At 33.4% G+C, this 18,906-nt stretch overlaps 1 protein-coding gene across 2 annotated transcripts in view; it reads left to right on the forward strand.

The window, feature by feature from the left end:
- LOC106127777 (homeobox protein aristaless) overlaps positions 1-18,906 on the forward strand; it is a 62,622-nt gene that overhangs the window by 37,813 nt on the left and 5,903 nt on the right. Inside the window, exons 1-2 of one of the 2 annotated variants that reach the window (XM_013326015.1) lie at positions 13,755-13,898; positions 17,365-17,638. In XM_013326015.1, coding sequence (XP_013181469.1) covers positions 13,886-13,898; positions 17,365-17,638 — 287 coding nt within the window. In that variant the 5' untranslated portion in view covers positions 13,755-13,885. Of the gene's footprint in view, positions 1-13,754; positions 13,899-17,364; positions 17,639-18,906 lie in introns of those variants that run through there. The other variant, XM_013326014.1, reaches the window with a different exon arrangement.

Genomic DNA, 18,906 nt, shown 5'->3' on the forward strand with positions numbered 1-18,906 from the left:
TTAAGTTATATAACAAGAGTTAAGTTAACCTTTTAATTCTATAATTCAAAGATTATAAATTTAAAAAAAATGTTAAAAATTTCGTACGATTAAAAATCATCCTGTATATTATTTAATAGAATATAAATATACGCATAAAGTGATGCGTGAATAACATTATACATAATAGATTTAATAGTGTATTTATAAGCATTTATGTCTTAATTAAATCTATGTACATTTATATATACGTAATTACTTTAATTCGTTACGCATTTCATTAATCCGGTTAATTAAAAACTCGTATTTCTCGGAAACGTTCAATTGATGGCAAAATAAAGGATACGATGATGATTAAACGATTGATTTAATTATTTTATGTCCTTCCTCGCTTTAACTACAAGGTAAAATAAAAACCTTCATGTTATGTGCTATATTTTATTTTACTTACTTACTCCGCTGGCGCATCGACCCAAAGTGTGTCTTGGCCTCCGACACAAGAGATCTTTATATATTAAATACTTAATCTGCTAGCTTGTTTTCTCTTCTTCTTCTTGAGGTACCTCTCCAGCTAAAGAAGGTTGGGGATCAGTTCTCCATATTTATATTTCTAAAAACACCTAATTCATAAAATTCAACTCATTCTTTTGAAAATTTCGTTTTCAAACATACTTTTCAAATCCAATATAAAATATTGACGCGTGAAATATTTATTTTCTTAAATTTATTTTTATTTTATTTATTTTCTTAGTTTTTAAATTTATACATTAAATTAATTTAATGAATGGAAGTGAAATAAAAAAGAAACATTATATTTTTTTTGTAATCCTTGTCTCTAAACTAATTTGCTCTTGTTCTGGATATTCTCCGAAACTGTGAAACTGATTTTTACGTGACTTATACTGGAGGTTGCTCAGGGTAGTAAATTTCGTAATTTTTTGCTTCCCTAACGGAGTTGCTGATAGCGAATATCAAATTCAATATGCAACGTAATACAATAATACCTAAAACTGAACAAAGACAAAATTAAGCCGATAATTTACAAAGACATAATTGTATCAAATCGAAACCGGTTCTGTAACGCACGACAGTCGAATATCAAACCAGATATCATTTTGTACAGCACAAGTTATAAATACTTATACGAATTTCACATTAAGAACAATCAAATAAAAACGAGACGTTTTAAAATGTAAGCGTTCGCTTCCATTGCTGAAACTCAAACATAAATATGTCTAAAATATATATCTTTCATTTCGTTTAAAAAATTCTGAGAAAACAATGTGTTCTATTACGTTTAAATCGGCAGTAGAATATTGAAGGAAATATCGAAGCCTGTATTAATATTATTTCAAGAGATTAAAGATCTTTAATTATACGTATGTATAAAATTTAGTTAAAATAGTGTTCAGTGGAAATATGTTGTATTTTTTAAATATATTATTGAATCGGAAAACCTTAACATTATAGATTTGGGAGCATTACTACTTTAGGTCACACAATCTTACGTACGTGTAATCCCTTTACGAGAACATAAAGGGATACGGGGAGAAATACTGCGCAGAGCGATACTCAAGGTCAACCGCCAAAAATATTGCGACGGTCTAAACTGTTAGGAAGAAAATCCAAAAATGTGCCAGTGTATTGACGCAACACTATCCTTACCAAAATGTCGACGTTTATGTCCCCTCACTATTCATTCTGACACTTGACTTTGTAACTAAAGCACGTCATTCGCGCCAAATGATTGTAATTAATACTAAAAATATGTACTAGATATATTTAAAATTGTTCATAAACTTCAATCAACTTCAATGAAATAGAGAACAATTTAAATGATAACACACAAACCTAATTACCGTTTTTAATTAATTTAATAACAGCCAAAATTATATTCAGTTATCGAAATGGATGCAGTTAATAAAGCAAAAAATAGATTTAATTGCGGTGCTGAATGCAGTAAATTGTTGCAAACGCAAACGGAACCGTTTAAGACATTCAGTTAAATGCGGTTATCACGTGAAAACTTCCGTTTCCTATATCATTGATTCATTCAAACAATTTGATGCGCAACTGTTAACTTCATTAACGAGAAAAAAAAACGACGTATACATGAATTTTACGCGGATTAGAAATCTTTGAATGTTTCCAAGTCACGATACGAAAATTTTCAATACATTTATCGTTAATTAAATATTACAAAAATGAGACATATCAAAACAGATATTGCATTTAGGTTTTTATGACCTTGGGGTCTAGACAAAGTGCAGTTGAAGTGATAATAACTTTCTATAAGCCATGAGATTCTCGCGCCTCAGTTCCATACAATTTTGAACTTCGCTATGGAATTGCTTCGAAGCGAATGCATTTTGTTTAGCCCCGCTTGACTACAACTATATCGAAAAGTAAAGCTAGCATAGACGATGTTTATTCATGGTTTTTAACAATACATTTTGTAGCGCGCTCGTCAACGCCTCGTCCTTCTAACACTGGCCAGTTTTACAATAGCCGCGGCGGTAAAGGGTGCGTATTCATTAGTCTTATAAAAAAAGAAAGTCAGCTTCTTAAAAAAATCTTAAACAAAATGCACTAAAAATTAACAAAATAATATCATGAACCGCGTCGAAAATAAGAAATTTAGTCATTGATCTATCGAGAAATTCTATAACTCTTCGTTTAACGTAGTTACATTGTACCAAGGAAAGTACAGTCGACATAAATAGCTATTTCCTTAAACCCGTAGCGCAATTACTAAACGGTTAACGTGAACCGATAAGTAGCGGTGTGAACTTGAACGTCTAATGTCAAAGCTTCGCAAGGATGGCGTAATTACGTGATGTCAGAAGGGTGATATTTGTTCGCAATTAACGCCCGCACGGGAAGCCGTTGTCTGTGCGTATGTAATTCATGGTTGCGTGATAATACGAATTAGTGGTGACGGTTAACGCATCGTTTTTTTATTGCTATATAACTGTTTGCGAGTAATAAACAAAAGAAACAGTAATATTATTCTTTATGAGGTTTTATGATGAGTGTGGCCCAAATCGTATACGAAGAGTAAGATCTACGTGAGTAGCAAAAATAACTTATGACTTTGTGATAGAAAAATGACATCATTGAAATGATGTAATTTTAACACTATCATGACTTTAACGTGGGAATTGCACTAAGTTTTTTTTTGTATTCACTGGATGTCACTCGCGAGTCCGTGAACATGGAATTCAAAAAACTTATTAAGTAATCTGTGTCCTGGATGTTGTGTGTGGATTATGTGTAAATTCATCATTTAACAAACAAACATCTATTCATCCATCCATCCATACATCCAAACTTTACAATATTCGTAAGATTAGTAACATCTTTCGATTATAACTATCGGATCATATCGATATCGAAAATTAAAACCGATATTTATAGTTACTTTCTTTCTCTACTCTATAAAACTATGAGACCGGGACACAGGCGGACCTACAGCTGCCTTTTCGACTGACATTTCCGCGCTGCATTTGCTAAAGTACCATGACGCTCCACAGGGTGTTGTAAAATACGTCTAGAACTTCTGTGTAATAGTAAATAGTTTACCTGTCACACACATGTCAAAATTACTTTTTAATTACACTCTTTATTCTAATATTACGTCCTAATAGATTCCACTAAGTAATGTGACATGGTCTGAAGTTATAATCGTTTAAATTACGTTCATTACATCAATTTGTATTATTACAAGAATGCAATGTAACGTAATTTTTATTAAATAAAATACTGGTTGACTACGTTTTTCATTTTAAAATTAATAAAATCAGCAATTTTAATTTTAGACTAAACTCTGAACATAATTTTCTATTGGGCTTTTTAACTTACATTATAATATTAGAAGAATTAAACCTAGGACCTACGTGTATGTTCCGGTGCGATCATTTGCGCTCGAAGTTGGCTACCGATGGGTTTTGGTAGTCAAACTACACATAACCTGGTCTACTCCCCAGAAGGCAGAGTATGTCATCGAAAGTGCGGTATAGCTACACCGCGAGCTAAAGACTTATCGTGGTTTCGTTAACTCAATCCTGCTATCGAATAATCACGAATTAAAATTCAACCGAAAAGAATGCGATTTTCTTTTTATATATTTTCGATTTGTTGTTTGATGTAACCTTGTTAGATTAATAACATTTTCTCTAATCGCATGTACAAACTAAGTAATTATTATTGTTTTTAATAATTCCATCAGCATCGGAAATCCCACTCACTCATCGAGAAACAATAAAAAAGTAAATGGAAAAAATTTCAATGAAACAACCTTCATATTAGTAAATTATTCGATACTAGCACTCGTCCGCAACTCCGTCCGCACGAAATTAAAAAAAAAACTTAATTAGTAGTCAAGACTTACGTTAATTTCAGATAGATCCATGTAGCCATTCTAGAGATACCGTCTAATAAACATTCATCCATCCATCCATCCATCCAAGCATTCGCATTTATAATATTAGTAAGATGTAAGATTTGTGTTACATGAATATTCAACATTTACTTATTTTTAAGTAAAGTATCTAAAAATCCGTAAAACAAACAAGTTTTCTCCTTAATATTAAAAAAAATGCGAATTAATTTATAATTTAAAAAAATGTTTACACTCGTAGTAACTTCTTTAAGAAGTTCACGGTCGTTATCGACGCATGACATGTTAATTGCTACTATCCAACGCTAAAAAATTATCAGGAAAGCCCTTTAAATTAATAACAACACCTGGTAACTGCTATTTTTTCGCGACCGATAAAATAACCGTTATTAAAACAAGACAATTTTTCTTGTCAACTGTTACTGTTAAAGTCCACTACTGTGACACTTGAATTAGTACATATAGCTTTCTCTATTTTATCAAAGAAGAATAAAAGAGATGACAACATGATATATTCAAGTGATTCGCCTATAAACCCACGCTAACAATTAGCTGTCTGCAGACATCCTTAAGACTTCTTATGTTGTCTATTTGAAATTGCAAATGATATCGAGGCCTCTGTCGACGATTTATATGAAACTAACTGTGGCCCGCGAGTCCGTCCGCGTGGACATATAAAAAACTTAATTAGTGTAGCCCACCCATCCATCCATCCACATTACATCCATCTAAACATTCGCATTTATTATATTAATAAATTAAATAAAAAGCAACTCTTCAAGGCATAAATTGGAAAAAAAAATAAAAAAAATGAATAAATAGTATCCTATGTCCGTCTCCCGGCTCAAAGCTACCTCCCCACCAATTCTCAGCCATATCAGTAAAGCCGTTCTTTAGTTATAAATAGTGTAACTAACACGACTTTCTTTTATATATATAGATAAAAGATAATTTAATTGTTTTGTGGTACGTATAGCTACACACCTTCAGTTTTAACTGCGCAGTTTTAACTATCATAAAACAAAATCAAAAGGCAAATTTAAAAAAAAACAGTATACAGTATATCGAATGTTTAAAATAGAACATTGAAATTAAATAACAATTTTTAAAAGTCAATAAAAATCAAATATCGAATGAAATCTTCAGCAAACAAAGGATGTCCTAAAACAAATAAAAACTCAACAAAATAATCATGAATTAGCTATGATTGCGCTTTAACTGCGTTCACAGAACTGTCGATTGAAGTTTACGTAATCGTAGTTTCACACGAGGGCGGCACTTTGAGGTAGAGCAGTAAGCAAAAAGTACTGCTATTGTTTTAACACAGTATCAGAAACGTACTGTTCAAATACTGCACTGTCTACTATTCTGCCCTCGTGTGAAACTAGCATAACGACGATAATATCAGCACAGCGTCTGCCGCAGTCTATTATTAGGCAACATTGGATGATTATTTTTTTAATTCCCCGCACCGACAGTCGTGCAATGGAATTAATTTCCATTAAAGCACAATTCCAATACAATCGTACGCCGACAATGTAATATGGAATTAATTAAAAATAATAAAGGAACTAAAAGATCAAATTCTGCAATAAATTTAACATGAAACAGAGTAACGTTTCAAATTCTACCTTCGAGTATCTTACTAATATTTTGAATGCGAATGTTTAGATGGACTGATGGATGTTTGTTTGGAGATATCACCGGAACGGCTGAACGGATCTTCTAAAATTTAGGATAAATAAGTTTTTTTTTAATTCCGTGCTGACTGAATCGCGGGCGACAGCTAGTCTGCAATATAATATATATTCCTAACAAAATAAAACATGATTTAAAAAAAATAAAAAATGGAATGTTTAAAATTTTTGCACCTTGAATATAATTGGCAACGAGTGTACATTTAAGAACATAAAAGGATGTAACAAGATAGAAAATGCTCAGTTAATTTCAAAGTCTTGTTACTGCGAGGTCAACCGTCGTTATTTGAACGTAACGTTACATTATCTGTGGTAAGTCAGTAATTACCTCGAGAAAGTCTTTCCCGCGTTTTTGTACGCGTTGCCTAGGCGACGTTTTTGTTGACGTGTTGATGTGAAACTTGTTATATACAAAAAAAATCAATTACATACTTTCTCTAACATCTGATGTAGATTACCATTTATAATCATAATAAATAGATTAGCAATAGTTAGTAGAAGAAATTGTAAGTAAAGAGAGAGACAGCAAACTTAGCAACCATATTTATATATAAAACTTACTAGCGTTACAACGCTACTCCGTCCGCCCGTAATAAAAAAATCTTATTAGTAGCCTTTATATTCTTATAGATTCTGTTCTACATCTATATATACCAAATTTCACCGAGATCGGTTAAGTGGTTCTGGAGATACCTTATAACAAGTCCATCGAGTCATTTTAACTTTTGCGTTTATAATATTAGCAAGGACTACAAAGTAAAAAGAAAAATGTATCCATTCAATACAGAAATTATTCCAAACGAATATTAATTAAAAAGTCAACAACTATCTTAGCATTTACCGTGGTTTTCTGTGTCCAAAATTTTCGTTAAAATCTGTTTTGTCAAAGATATGTTTTATAAAGAGATTTTGATCCTGGGAACTATCTATTGCAAGACAATCGTAACAAAATTCCTCTGTAAAAATTATCACCGCCTATCGTTAAAGCATTGAATGATTTTATTTATTTCTTATGCAGTTTCAACAGCCGAGGCCGCGTCTTAAAAAGTCTTCAAAAACTTCTTATGTCAACGACGTGCACTCATTGTTGGGCACGTATTAAATCAAACACTTTAAATTGTATTTGACAATATAATTGGTCACCGGGAATTGAGTTCAGTGAGCTGTAAACTTTAAATTAATACATTTATTTTTTTTAAAACCAGGTTGACATTTAAGGAAATTGTCCGTTGAAGTGACAACGGTAAATAAATGATGCAATATTTTAAAATACTTAATTATCTTATTTGATAGAAAGGAAAAAAAAGTTTTTAGTAAACATAATAAAGATTTAACCAAAAACATAATATCTTACTAATAAATGCGAATACTAATAGAGCGTCGTTGGCTCAAGGGTTAAGCACTTGACTTGCAATCTGTAGGGTTAAATCAAATCAAGACAAATCCTGGGTTCGAATCCCACCACATACCAATGTGTTTTTCGATTTCCGATTTACATATGTACATCTATCCGACGTTCTTACGGTGAAGGAAAACATCGTGATGCAACCTGCACATATCCGAGATAAAATTCAAAGATATGTGTGAAGTCAACCAACCCGCACTTAGCCAGCGTGGTTAACTATGACCTAGTCACCCTTGATTTAGGGTAGGCTCCGAGCCCCTCGGTGGGGTCGTATAGTCAGCTGATAAGGAGGTAAATGCGAATGTTTGGATGTATCGATATCGGTTTGAAGGTATCGCCAGAACGGCTGCATTTATCTCATTGTAATTTGCAACAGATGTAGAAAATAGTCTGGTAGAACAAATAGGCTACTCATTTAATTCTTTTTTCATTCCGCGCGGACGGAGTAGCGGGTGACAACAAGTTACGCGTAACTGAATAATTAAAGCTGATGTTAAGTTATCATTTATGGTTATATTATGTAATCTAATAGTTCCTACACTAGGTATTTCCTTTTTTTTCAGAGGGGAATGCTTTATGCATACTCCGCGCCCCGGGGGGGACGCGGTAGTTATGTGGGATTCTCCTCCATAGCGGAGGCGTACCCACTAAACCCCTCTGTTCCTCCAACGCATCGGGACGGGACCACGGGCACGCTTTCGCTCTCGTCCGCGGCCCACACTAGGTATTGCCTGTATCGTCCAATAATTACCTGTAAGTTGCCAGATCCGAAAAATTATCAAAAATTTTTTAAAGACAAGGAACGGCATGACATTTGTACGCGAGTTTCTAAGTGCTGCTAACTTATACAGCTTTTTAACGCGTACAAAAGAATTAAGAATATTTTAAAACAATGTAACAATTTTATAGCACTTTAAATAACATTATAAAAATGTATCAACAAACATAAATACTTAGTCACATGTATGCTACAGTTCTTAGAAAAAAAACTGAAATGCATTTGTTGTGCATGCCTTACAAAAATGTCTTACATTTTCCTCTAATACTGTAATTAAGGCCATACTTGTTGGCCTACATTAATTAGAAAACCATTTATATCAAGCCGAACTACGCAAAGAACTCAGCGGCAATTTCACCGGCGACAGACCGCTGGAATCCAAGTGCCGGTAAAAAACTGAATCATTAGCAAGCAATTTGTCGAACAAATAACTTTTATTTAAATACACGTAGAATAGTTGACGTAATTTAATTCATGCACATCCTGTATAAAGTAACTTTGGAACAAGATTGTTTGTCCACCTACAGTTATTAACAATTTTGTAAAACCGAACACCATGTATATCATTTAATACATTTTTAAATCAATAATTTTTTTTAATAAAGATGACGGCGTCTGTCAAGTTGTCTTATTTTTGCAAAATAAAAACTGGTAACTAAAAGATTACGTTATTTGATTAGACCTAATTACATTTCTGATCGTAATTAACTTGCATGTATTCCCTTTGTTTTATTACAGAAGCGAACCAATTTTCATTTGCTATCGGAATCCTCGAATACATTTAAATTTCATCTTTATTTAGTAACCCTTAAAGTGTACGGTTGTTTTGCCAACAGCAATATCCACAATAGTGATGTCTTTGGTCGAGATAAGCTACTATGTTATTAAGGCATAATTTACGATGTAAATTATAGCGATTTGTTAATTTTATACATGCCGGTGATACAGACTGAAAACGGCACATTTATATTCTTTTATTTATTATTTTTCTAAAGATTAATGTTTTGCTATTTGCAATATGCGGGTTGTGTTTAATTCTTTTTGCAAGTAGCTGTGTTATGTGTATAAATTATTTATTAATTAATTTTATAATACATTTCTTATCGCTAATTTGTTTTTTTTTATATAGAAGGTTATAATAAAATATGTTATTTAACTTCTTTGAATTCATGCGAAATCATGCTAATTACTCTACTTATGTATTATAGGTTTGTTTGTTTTTATTTTCAGCAGAAATATAAAATCTACGTCCTAAAGTCGAATCATATAATTTGTTTAGTTTAAACAATATCCAGTTTTCTCTCTTTTGGAATAGACAAAGTATATTTTACTAATATTATAAATGCGAATATTTGGATGCATGTTTGCTTGGAGATATCTCCTAAACGTTTCAACGGAGCTTAATGAAATTTGGCACAGATGCTACTCCTTAAGTTTTTATTTAATTCCGCGCGGACGGAGTCGCGGGAGTCATGTAGTATTTTACTAATTACTAGATTCTGTCATGTCTGATAGAAAATGTAAACTCTCATAAATTATGATATCATACGTAGAAGAATGAAATAATATATGTATGTTAAAACTAGTGTGTGATTAACAGCAGGTGTAATATTAGCCATATTCAATCATTCATTATCAGCTCAATATACGTCCCCACCGAGGGGCTCGGAATCTACCCTAAGTTAAGGGTGATTAGGCCATAGTCAACCACGCTGGCCAAGTGCGGGTTGGTTGACTTCACACATATCTTTGAATTTCTTCTCAGATATGTGCAGGTTGCATCACGATGTTTCCCTTCACCGTAAGAGCGTCGGATAAATGTACATATGTAAATCGGAAATCAAAAATTACATTGGTACATGGCGGGAATCGAACCCAGGACCTGCAGATTGCAAGTCAAGTGCTTGACCACTGAGCCACCGACGCTCCATTAGCCATGTATAAAATAAAAAATAGGTCTTGTATTCATCGCCCGTATCAGAAAATAATTAAAAATATATGATTAATTACATAATATTGTGTAAGAAATTACACCTGTTTTTTTACAGTTCGGAAAGTGTATAACTTTGTAATAATGGAATTTATCGTTATCAGTTGCAACGGATGGGTGTGTGGATTGCATGACTAGGTGATATGACAGGATGTATTTAGTTGATAATAAAAACAATAAAAATAATGATAAATGGACGAAAGGAGCGACGGTGGCAAAGGAGAGTGGCGGTGGCTCAGGAGAATGGCGGTGGCTTAGGAGAGCGTCGATGGCTCAAGAGAGCGTCGGTGGCTCAGGAGAGTGGCGGTGGCTTAGGAGAGCGTCGGTGGCTCAGGAGAACGTCTGTGGCTCAGGGATTAAAGTACTTGACCTGTAATCTGCGGGTCCTCGTTTCGAATCCCGCCATGTACCAACAATTTTGACATTTTTCTGTTTGTCAGTGAATTAAGACATATCTTACTATGTATATATCTATCTAAAAACAATGCCTTCCATTCATTACTAAAAAAAAAAAAAATTGAATACCGCGCGGACGAAGTCGCGGCAAAAAGTATTTTATATATATAAATTAAAAATTTTGTTACAACAGCAAAACATCAAGGATGTTGTTGTATAAAATTCCTGTAAAATTCATTAAAACAATATAAAAACTAATAATATAACCAAAGGTTCCCTAGCGTTTATAATATCACGATCTGACGCAATTTAATAATCACAGTCAATCAATGACTACACTAATCTGACATTAAAGTTATGAATGCCATTACTATTGACCGTACTCACTTCAATCTCACTTATAACGCATGAATTAAAAATTAATTCGAGATATAGATTTTACTAACCTATTGTTGTCTCTGTTTTTTCCAATGAGAATGAAAGAGATAACAATACGCATTACAAATGTTAAAGCAAAAAAGTCTTAGGGTTCTAATATCAGTAGTTTATGCAAAATATTGTTAGAAGAAAAAATTTAAGCTAAATAATATTTGACCTATAAACAAAGTGAAACTTGTAAAAGTTAAGTATTTTTTTCTCTAGCAAAGTTTCCATTACAGTTAATTGCATAATTATACGCATAATAGTTTTCTAAACGGTTATACTAAAAATGTTTTCAAATAAATGAAGGAAAACGTTAATCGTGTAAATTTTTAACAATAGTAATTTTCACAAATGGAATAATCCATAATTGCTTACAAAGAAATAAATTTACATACATTGTTAAATATAGTGATTAATCTATAATGCAATAAGGCTTAATTTCGAGTACAATCATATCTTAAATTATAATCTATAAACAATTATAAAATCCATAAATGTACTTTTTTTATTTATAAACCAAGATAAAAACTGTAGTTTAATGGTCTGATGATTTAAGAATTTCATTCTAAAACTGACAATTTTTAATTAAATTTTACAGCAGAAGACATCGCTAAAATTTGAACGATCGCCTCATTAATAGACAAAAGTTTTTATTTTATAGAAAACTGTTAAGTAGTCTTACTAATATTATAAATGCGAATGTTTAGATGGATGGTTTGTTAAAACGTATCTCCGGAACGGTTCAACGGATGTCGATCAAATTTGGTATAGACGTAAAACATAGTCTGTAAGAACACATAGGATAGTAATTATTAATTATTGAATTCCACGCGGATGGAGTGGCGTGCGACAGTTAGTGTATAATAAATAGTCGCGTTTATCATTAGCTTTTTTGTATATGTAAAAAACTAAAGTGGAGTAGACGATTTTTTCTCCTGACTCATCAGTACACAGTAAACCTTGTCGTGACTAATTCAATTTGCACAAATGATTTATTCAATAAGTGAGGTTGATTTTATCATTCGCAACCGATCTGTTTATACGCGTGAAGCGAACATTTCTACTTCCATATTTGGTAAGGGATCGCCAGAATTATGAACGATGCAAAAAGTACAGTCGTCTGTATTGTTATCGCGTTATATCGTTTTGTTAACCATTTGTAATGGATACGATTAGAATTTTATATATCATTTCTAGTAATAAGCATCAAGAAACTTTTATTGTTGATTATAATTATCTAGCTATAGCCCGCGACTCCGCCCAGTCGGATAATAATAACGAAGTAACGGCCCGAGCCGAGGTTCCTGAGGGAGCCCTCGAGCTTAGTTACTCTTAAACGAGGTTTAGGCTAAGTGCCATCTGCGCTCGGCCACCTCAAGCCCGGTGAAGCTGTAAATGCCTCCTAAAGGCAAACAGTGGCAATCAGTCACAAAAAAAAAACCCGCGACTCCATCCGCGAATTATAGTAGCCTGTGTGTTCTTCCAGACTATGTTCTACAACTATGCCTTTCAGCGATACCTTCAAACAAACATCCATCCATCAATCCATCTAAGTTCGCATTTATAATATTAATAAAAAGTAAGATAGCCTTTTCTAATCTTAAGTAGAAAAAGAATCTTACTAATAATATGAATGAGAACGTTTGGATGTATGTATGTTGGTTGGTTTAAATTCTTAAGAGTTCTTTTGTCTTTTTCAACCGAAGTAATCAATCATTAATGTCAATCCTTAGTAATCAATGGACATTGTTTTTATTTGCCCTTTAAGTACAGATTCATGTAGTTTTATGCAATTTAATTGGTCGCATTTTATGAACATACGATTCTTATTGGTTGGACTTTATAAAATACTACTCACAATTTTAAACATAAAGTACTAAGTAAAGAAAATGAGAACAGTAAAGCTTGTGAGAGCGTCGGTGACTCAGTGGTCAAGCACTTGACTTGCAATCTAAAGGTCCTGGGTTCGAATCCCGCCATGTACCAATGTGTTTTTTGATTTCCGATTTACATATTTACATTTATCCGAGGTTCTTACAGTGAAGGAAAACATCGTGATGCAACCTGCACATATTTGAGAAGAAATTCAAAGATATGTGTGAAGTCAACCAACCTGCACTTGGCCAGCGTGGTTGACTATGGCCTAATCACCCTTAATTTAGGATAGGCTCCGATCCCCTCGGTGGGGACGTATAGTGAGCTGATGATGATGATGATGAAAGCTTGTGACTACTTTTTGTTTAAAATATCAGCTGTAAATTCGAATACATTAATGTGTTTGTGTCCACATATATCTACTAATTAAGTTGTTTTTAATACCGCGCGAACGTAGTCGCGTGCGACGGCTATATTTACATTCGGCAAAACATAAATATTGAAATCCTGTTGTCCATCAATCATATAAATGCTATCGCATTCCTAACTAATACATCAACATACCTTTTCCTTAATCATTAGTGCAAATTTGTTAAACTATTAATCGATTTTTTTTTCATGTAATCAATGTGTAATTTCGATAAGGTCCTGGCTTGCGAATGGAACTTTATATCGATAACATCGTTTTGCAGAGGAAGTTGCACTATCTGCGTCTTATCATGAGTCAATGGCGGTAATTAGACGGTGCGAGCTAGTTTGAGTGTAAAAGTGTGTAAGTGTGCGCGCGTGCAAGTGTGGTGCGCGTGTGCAAGTATGGTGTGCGCGTGTACAAGTGTGGTGTGCGTGTGCAAGTGTGATGTGCGTTCGAATTATGTCATTCATAAGTGGAAGTCGGTTCGAGTGAGATCGTGTCGCGATAGTCTCTTATTCCGACACCGATAGTATGGGACTAAACTGTAAGTTTATTGTGATTTAATTCTATTACATGTATTTGTTTATTTTAGTGCCAGAATGAACTTTAAAATGTCTGGCAGCAGTGTACTCTTGATCTAGAAATGTCAAATAAAAAAAAAATTATACGTAAAAAAATCCATACATCTTTTCCAATACATTCCTTCTATTGTGACATATTTAACCCGAAAAATCTCTCTAATGTGCAAGATCTTAGTAAATTTGTATTTTCCCCATAGTATCATAAGTAGCATAATTAGTTTTATAATTGTATCATTCATTAATAGAATACATAAGAAAATAACGCGTAAATTATTTATTATGGCTGGACGAAAACCCAAAAAACAATTAAAGTAAAAGCTTCAAAGAAAATGAGCCACAAAATATATAATAGTTTTTACGTTAATTATTTATTTTTATATAAATTATTCTTTGTTCTCATAAAGGTTACTTAAATTCATGTAATAAATAAGATAATGAAAGTAAAAGCTATAATTCCCTTGAACAGTAATTTGTAAAGCTAATTACGTGGAGCCTCGTATCACATGCGATCTTAAGACAAACGCTGCGCCTTCGCCGCCACTTGGACAGGTTTATTTTTGCTAAATAAATATAAAATAAGTTGTAATTTGATATAAAAAACTATCTGTCGACCGCGACTCCGTCCGCGCGGAAATAAAAAAAAAACATAATTAGTAGCCTATGCGTTGCCCGGATTGTGTTCTATATGTATACCAAAATTTCATCGAGATCCGTTCTGCAGATACCTTTAAAATAAACATCCATCCATTCATCCAAACATTCGCATTTATAATATTAGTAAGAAGTAAGATAAATTTACAAGAAAATAAAGATTTTTACTATGTCCATTAGTACGTTTCATTGTAAAATGTAATTTAATTATAGGTATTCATAGAGACATGCCTGGTTTTTTTTATCCTTGACTTTAGTACTGGTTGCGATGATTTTTGACAGCCCTATTATTAATTTAGTTATCTACACAATGATTTGTCATATGACATCAATTCTGTTTAGTCATAGGCTTATAGGTAAATGCGCAATCACGTTCTTTGATTCATGAAATTCGATAATTTTACACAACAAAAGTGCACCAAACTATCCGTATGTTTGTGCAAAAAACTGAGCCCTCCCCCCCTGTGACTGACCGTTGTATTTTAAAGATAACGCTAAACCACCCCACCACCCCCTCCCCGCCCCCAAACGGGTCACGTAGTATGGGTACGTTCCCTTAAAGCATATTGTTTTCCCTGTTTTGTCAAAGATAATGACAGGGACGACGATATGTCTACAAGAATAAACCACCATAATCCCATTATCAGTTCACTATAGGTCCCCACTCAGTTGCTCGGAGTCTACACCTATGTTAGGGGTGACTAGGCCATAGCCAACCATGCTGGCCCAGTGCGGGTAGATTGACTTAACACATATCTTTGAATTCGATTTTTTTCGTCACTGTAAGAACATCGGATAAATATACATAAGTCAATCGAAAAACGAAAAACACATCGGTACATGGCGGGATTGGAACCCAGGACCTGACTACAAGTCAAGTGCTTAAACCCCTGAGCCACCGATGCTCATTTTCACGACGCTACGCACGCGACCTTTTCATTCAATCAAATCAATTTCTTCTCTAAAAAGAAATTCCATCGACCTACTTTTACTTCAAGAGCTGACCCGTGTGAACAACCCATTTCCAAGAACATAACAATGCATCTAATTCAATACACGAACGATCTAACAGCGGAGTTAATGCACAAGAAACTATAATAGTGCCGCCGTCAATTACGACATAATACAATAATCAGAAGGCAATTAAAATGAAGCAATTAACTAATTAAGCGGCAATCGTTTATTAGTTATAAGGTCAGAATTAACATAGTAGATAATAGATTCGAATCGTGTGATTAACACCTCGGAAGACTTCTAAGAACAATGATTGTAATACGCCCTTTTATAACATAGAAATAAATTATTAATATATATTTTATACTTGATGTAAGCAGAGATAAATCGCCAAACTTTTTTATTTCAAAACTGATATATGAACACGGCTAAACACTCACGTATATACGTCCGGTGGCGGCACCGACTAGTTTCGAGCCCATCGGGGGCCCTTCATCAGGATGAGTGGTACTGGTATTATTTCGCCGGCGTCGTCGACGATGTTGATACCAAAGCGTCGGTGGTGTTGTTGAAGTTGAGCGAACGGCCGCGTCCGCGAAAAAATACCAGTACCACTCATCCTGATGAAGGGCCCCCGATGGGCTCGAAACTAGTCGGTGCCGCCACCGGACGTATATACGTGAGTGTTTAGCCGTGTTTATATATCAGTTTAGTATAATGTCTCACGAAAGTTTGAATATTTTTTTATTTCAGTAAAGTGATTGTGTAAAATTCTGTACACATAATTATTTTTCTTTATAACTAATCCCATACTACTAGAAATATTATCTAAAAAAACAAATTAAATTACTTTAATGTTATTAATTACTACCTAGTGAAACAGTAGTTTAACAGTAGTAGACAATAGCAACAAAATCTGTTGCACGAATAGACTGGCTTGACCAGTGAAATACCACCACAGAAGACAGCCGTGAAGTAGAAGTAATTCTGTGTTTCGTTCGATGAATATGTGTGCCAGAGGCCTAATTTTAGTCCTTTTACCCTTCTCAACCCTTTCTTATAAGAAGTGGACGCATAGGAAAGAGATTCCCTTTCTGTGCGTCACCCTTCCGTCGATTAACGGTAGGCAACGCATCTATATAAATAGTTCTTGTAATTAATTAAAAAGAAACAATTTCATTATTGTTCTACACAGATGTACTTAACTCGAGTAACTTGCAATTGACCATCAAACTGTACCTACTCATCTATTATTAATAATTAACGTTACAATTGTACGCGTAGATAGCAACGCGTGGATAATTCACTTCTTATTGCCCTTAATAATAACTTATACGGCGCATCCCTGATGCAATTAAATTCGCAAAGACGTTATATAAAAGAATTTATAACAATACTCAATACTCCATTGTAATTGGCCATCGAGAAAATATCTGCCACAATCAAGAGAGAGCAGAAAAAAATTATAATTTAAAAATGAATATTTTTACGCCAGTATTGAGTATTAGCTGTCGCCAGCGACTCCGTCCGCCCGTTATTAAAAAAAAACATAATTAGTTGTGTATGTGTTCTTGCAGATTATGTTGTATATGTATGCCAAATTTCAACGAGATGCGTTCAGCCGTTCTAGAGATACCTTCAAATATACATTCATCCATCCATCCATTTAAACATTCGCATTTGTAATATTAGTATGAAATGTGATAGCTATGGTATTCCCGATAACAAACCTTTCATGCAATACCGTTATTTTACCAAAAAAAAGTATCACTCCCTAAGCAATGTTTAGTGTTTATTGCTTATTAAGAACGTGTTTTTTTCCAGATTATTATCCTCAAGAGGCATACCAGAAGTACACCGCAATGGGGGTGTCTGAGGTACCCAAAGACGACTCCCCCCGTACCACACCAGAGCTTTCCCGTGCTGACCAATCCCCGGCATCAGAGCGGCCACCACCAGGGTCAGCGGACAGCGATGATGCAGACGAGTTCACGCCGAAGAGAAAGCAGAGACGATATAGAACAACATTCACTAGCTTCCAACTTGAGGAACTGGAGAAAGCTTTTTCAAGGACACATTATCCTGATGTATTTACAAGGTTAGTAATACATTTTAAGCATGGATTTTTTAGTAAACGCTAATAATCAATTAGTACTCGAAATGGTTTTTAAAAAACTATTCTAAGATAATTTTTTTTAGAAATAGATACGAAAGTATAACGCGAAAATTATCATCTCATTATAATTTATGTGGTACTAGGTGTCGCCCGCGACTCTATCACAAAGGTATTTAAAAAAATCTTAATTAGCCTATGTTTCCTTCCAGACTATGCTCTACATTTATGACAAATGACGAAATTCATCAAAATCCATGCAACCATTCTGAAGATACCTTTTAGCAAACATCCATCCATCTAAACATTTATAATATTAGTAAGATTTCGTTTCAAAAACTTTAGATTCGTTTCAAAAAGATTAGATATAGATATGCTTAAATATATAAATATAACAATGTAATAACAAGAACAAAAATGTAAATTTAACAATACATATCGATGTATTCGATCGATTCTTTAGCTCTTCATTCCGATTAATTAATTAATCAAAAAAGTGAAATGTACAATTACCCGTGCAGTTACCATGTGTGACAACTTGTATTAAGCCTTAAGTATCCATTTACAAAATTATTATAGTGTTAGTTAGCTGTAAGTTGTCCAGTTAATAAATAAAAAAAAAATATATGTTAATTTCATTTTGCAATATGATTATATCAACACGTTAATTTCGTAAGAGAAAATTCCTATAATATTTTTCTACATCGATACTTAAATGAGGAGTAGTAATTAGTAAAATTGAACAGAGGAATATAAAAATAAGTAATATATAAATCTAGATTCATATCATGAAGCGGATGGATGGATAACGTATTTATATCTATACATTGGCATTGATAAACGACATATTAATATATTTATGTATGCGATAATATCGATAATTCATTAACAAATATATTACTTATAAATACTTGAATAAACGTAAGCATTACTTATCTTAATCCCATTAACCATCATTTAATTTACGCTATCGTTATATGAATGAAATAAAATTATAAATTGTTTATGTTTATCACCTATCAGTTATTATTATAATAGCTTTATATAAATTTTCTTTTATTTTTAGCTAATTTTATCTCTGTAATGACAACTTCCGTCTTAAGATTATACATAAGTACATATACATAACTTTATATATACAAACACATACGTCATATATCACGTAATATATCAAGATATATAATGAAAGGGTCATAAACCCCCATTTCCCCCCGAGAGGGAGCTGCCTCGGCAGCTGGCGCAGACGGGGCCGC

This window comes from Papilio xuthus, unplaced genomic scaffold, assembly GCF_000836235.2.
Source record: "Papilio xuthus unplaced genomic scaffold, Pxut_1.1 DF824655.1, whole genome shotgun sequence".
NCBI classification, from domain to species: domain Eukaryota; kingdom Metazoa; phylum Arthropoda; class Insecta; order Lepidoptera; family Papilionidae; genus Papilio; species Papilio xuthus.